Raw genomic sequence first — 4,020 nt, forward strand, 5'->3', positions numbered from 1 at the left:
ATTTGCTGGTCCTTAAAATCGGATCGCCCGGCGTAAATATACTATAATAATATTTTACGAATTTTTGTGCGTTTTTTGTTTTTTTTTTTTTGGCAAAATTGGCCGTACGGCTTACGAGTTTAACCTCCTGATACAATGAATCGCCTGATCCAGCAACGCGGCTTTTGCAAGGGGCAAATAACTCGTACGCATGCAACTGTGGCTGAAGTGGTAGAAGCGAGCACGTCAGTGGAAACCTTGGAGTATCGCTTAGCTAAGCTGAATGCAAATTACGAGCGATTTGTTGAGCTTAGCGAACACCTTTGCACATACAAGGATGAACCTGATTACATCGATCCGGCCACAGATGTAGTGGAGTATGAGGAGAAACACTTTTTCACGCATTCTGTACTTTCTCAAGCGTTAAATCAGCTTCGAAAAGAAACAAAACCGTCTGCTGTTGATGTAACCGCTTCTGAAACATCAATAGAATGCCTTGTTTCCAGCCAAACTAAGTTTTTGGAAAAATTACGTGAGTCAAGTAGCCACACGGAATTACACCTGGAAAAAATAAAGATTCCTACGTTCTCGGGAAACTATGAAGATTGGCGGCAATTTTGCGACTTGGTTTTGGTCTCGATAGATAAGCGTGCGAATCTGACCAACTGTCAAAAGTTTCACTATCTGAAATGATACTTGGATGGTGAAGCATTGAATTTGGTCAAACATATTACCGTCACAGACGACAATTACAAGGGGGCGTGGGAGCGATTGGTGCAACGTTACGACAAGAAGCCGTTGATTGTCCGCTCATTTATAAGCAATTATCTAGCACTTCCTAGCGTAAGCGGATCGAGTGTCGCTGCGTTACGAAAATTGGTCGATGGGGCTGATGAGGCCATTCGCGGGTTGAGTGCGCTTAAATGCATCCAGCGTGACCCGTGGCTCATACATATTCTTCTAACGAAACTTGATACCGACACACGACAATTTTGGGCAGAAAGCAAAGTGTCTAGCAAAGAAGATGTTACTATTCATGACTTCTTCAAGTTTTTATTTTCTCGATGTGATGCACTGGAATCTTGTCAACCACCACGTCTTTCTTCGAGTCGACGACAAGCTGCGGTTCACCATGCTGTTCTTGATCAACAACGGACTGGACCTCATTGCGTATATTGTCAACAAGTTCATACAAATTCCTCATGCAGCCAGTTTAAGTCACTGGACTTAAACTCTCTTCGATCGTTTGTGAAGACAAACAAGCTTTGCTTTAACTGCCTAAGCCGTGCACATACGGTCAAGAACTGCACCTCAAGTTTTACTTGCCGAATTTGCAGCGCTAAACATCACACCCTGGTTCATGGTGCGCAGCAGAAAACTCCACATGACACCCCCACAGTTAAAGAGAGCGCAGATTGCAGCGGAATTTCTTCGGTGCCTAAGGCTACTCAACCTTCTTCGGCAGGTGTTATCCATCACACCTTGGGCAAGGTTTATCAGACCCGCACGCAAACGCTTCTACCAACTATTCTCGCAAATGTGGTTGATGCTTGGGGCAATACAACTACTTGCCGTCTACTTCTTGACACAGGGTCAACAATCACTTTGGCTACAGAGGCATTTATTCAGCGGATCGGAGCTCCGCGAACACACGCACGTATTTCAGTTGTCGGCCTTGCCATTAACAGTGCTGGCATCACAAGGGGTCGTGCCAGGCTCCAACTTCTGTCACGCACATCTAACAAATCTGTTGAAGTCACTACGCTAATCATGAGTGCACTAACGTCATCGATTCCAGCGCAAGCGATCAACACCAGCTCATCCACCTGGGAGCAAATATGTCAGTTGCCTTTAGCAGATCCGTCATTTGGTCAACCTGGCGCCATAGATGTCATCATTGGCTCGGATCAACTATGGAACCTGTACAATGGAGAACGCAAATTCTTTGGTAACGACTTTCCTATCGCTGTTTTTGGTTGGGTCATTGCAGGCTCCTACAGTTCTGCTGACGAAGATTCGACACCTGCTTTGGCACATCACGCGCAATTAGACCTTGATGAATTAGTTCGTTCTTTTATGGAGATGGACCGCGTTCTGCCACCCAAGGCTGTCATCGACGCAAGTGATCCCTCTGAACAGCACTTTGCAAAAACACACAGGCGCAACAAAGATGGAGTGTACGTGGTTCAGTACCCATTCAAGAACAACGCTCCGCCGATTGGGGCCACTTTACCACAAGCCCTTAACCGCCTTCATTCGCTGGAGCGCAAGCTGCTACGATTTCCGGAATTAAGGCAGCAATATTTTGACTTTATGGATGATTACTTAAGTCGTGGGCATATGGAAGTGCTCACATCGGAGCAGATAGTTGAGGACCCAGCTACCTGCGTATATTTGGCTCATCACGCCGTACTTAAGCCAAATAGCTCTACGACGAAATGCCGAGTGGTATTTGATGGCTCGGGCAAAGACGCCACGGGTTTCTCACTTAACGATCGCTTACAAGTCGGGCCACCAATTCAACGGGACTTAATTGGAGTTTGCCTCCGCTTTCGTCAGCACCGTTATGTATTTTGCGCCGACATTGAGAAGATGTTCTGCGGCATACAGGTTGCTCCCGAACACACCAACTATCTGCGCATCATATGGCGCAAAAATGAAGATTCCCCTATTTCTCATTAACGACTGCTTACTGTGACATACGGGCTAGCTCCATCGCCATTTTTGGCGGTGAGGGTTTTGAAGCAACTTGCAGATGACTACCGAAGCAGATATTCATTGGCAGCGCGAGCTCTATGCTCCGACGCATATGTAGATGACATTACAACCGGATGTGACTCTGCCGAGGAGCTTATGGAGTTCCAATTGTTGGCCTTTGCTAGAAACTCTGAGTGCAGACCCCTGTGAGTACAAATCCGTGGCAATATCGGATAGGTCAGAGGCAGCCGCGCCTTCAGTGAAGATTTTGGGGTTACACTGGAATCCTTGCGACGACGTATTGTTTACCAAATTTACCGGAAAGGATATTGCTGGTAAGCCAACAGAAAGAGCGATGTTGTCTGAACTATCAAAGATCTATGACCCACTTGGTCTGTTTGCACCGGCTACCGTGCTGCTGAAAATCGTGTTTCAAGAAAGTTGGCTAAGTGCGGTTAAATGGGACCAGCAACTTCCTGACAATTTGTGCGCGCGTTGGCAGACATTCATCAAGTCGCTACCACAGCTGGCAATGATACGAGTCCCACGGTACATCGCCTCACCATTTGAAGCAATAGAGCTACATGGCTTTGCCGATGCGTCGACGCAGGCTTATGGTGCAGTTGTTTATAGTCGGGTCCACAAAAACAATAGCTACATAGTCAACTTAATCGCAGCCAAAACGCGCGTAGCACCAATAAAGCCAATCTCAATTCCGCGCCTGGAATTGAATGCTGCACATCTTTTGACAAAACTGCTGACCTTGATAAAATCTGCTTTAACAATTCAAATCTCAGGTACTTATTGTTGGTCAGATTCGGAAGTGGTGCTGCATTGGCTATCAGCTACGCCTCGAACCTGGAACACATATGTTTGCAACCGAGCTGCTGAAATTCTAGATGCTTGCCCACGCAGCTGTTGGCAGCATATTCGCATGGAGGACAACCCAGCAGATTGTGTATCGCGAGGACTTCTTCCCTTCAAATTAACGGAACATCAGCTCTGGTGGAACGGACCATCTTGGCTAGCGAACCATCAAACAGCTTGGCCACCCGTCAAAGCGAAATTCTCTAGGTCAACCGAGACCGCTGCTCTTACTGAAAGGAAATCAAACACTGAAGCAACTCTTCATGTGCTCCACGAAGATAACGTTTTGGAGATCCTTTTGAATAAAATTTCTTCCTGGTCCCGTCTTCTGAGGGTAATATGCTTTTGTTTTCGATTTATTAATCATTCTCGCCGTAGATTGAATTCACCCAATGGCGAACAATCCACAATTTTTTTTAACGTCGAAAGAGTTGAAGAATGCGCAAAACGTTCTAATGAAGTACGTGCAAAGCAATG

General features: G+C 46.2%; 1 protein-coding gene across 1 annotated transcript; it reads left to right on the plus strand.

Annotated features, from left to right (window-relative positions):
* The first annotated feature begins 1,749 nt into the window (after window positions 1-1,749).
* On the plus strand, window positions 1,750-2,661 carry LOC118753492. The gene has a single exon (XM_036488372.1). The coding sequence runs from the start codon at window positions 1,750-1,752 to the stop codon at window positions 2,659-2,661; it is 912 nt and encodes a 303-aa protein (XP_036344265.1).
* The last annotated feature ends 1,359 nt before the right edge of the window (window positions 2,662-4,020 follow it).

Source organism: Rhagoletis pomonella, unplaced genomic scaffold, assembly GCF_013731165.1.
Source record: "Rhagoletis pomonella isolate Grant_MI unplaced genomic scaffold, Rhpom_1.0 Rhpom_scaffold_02538, whole genome shotgun sequence".
NCBI lineage: Eukaryota > Metazoa > Arthropoda > Insecta > Diptera > Tephritidae > Rhagoletis > Rhagoletis pomonella.

Bases quoted from the DNA above. Each gene is read 5' to 3' on its own strand.
- LOC118753492 (XM_036488372.1), top strand. From the start codon at position 1,750: ATGAGTGCACTAACGTCATCGATTCCAGCGCAAGCGATCAACACCAGC.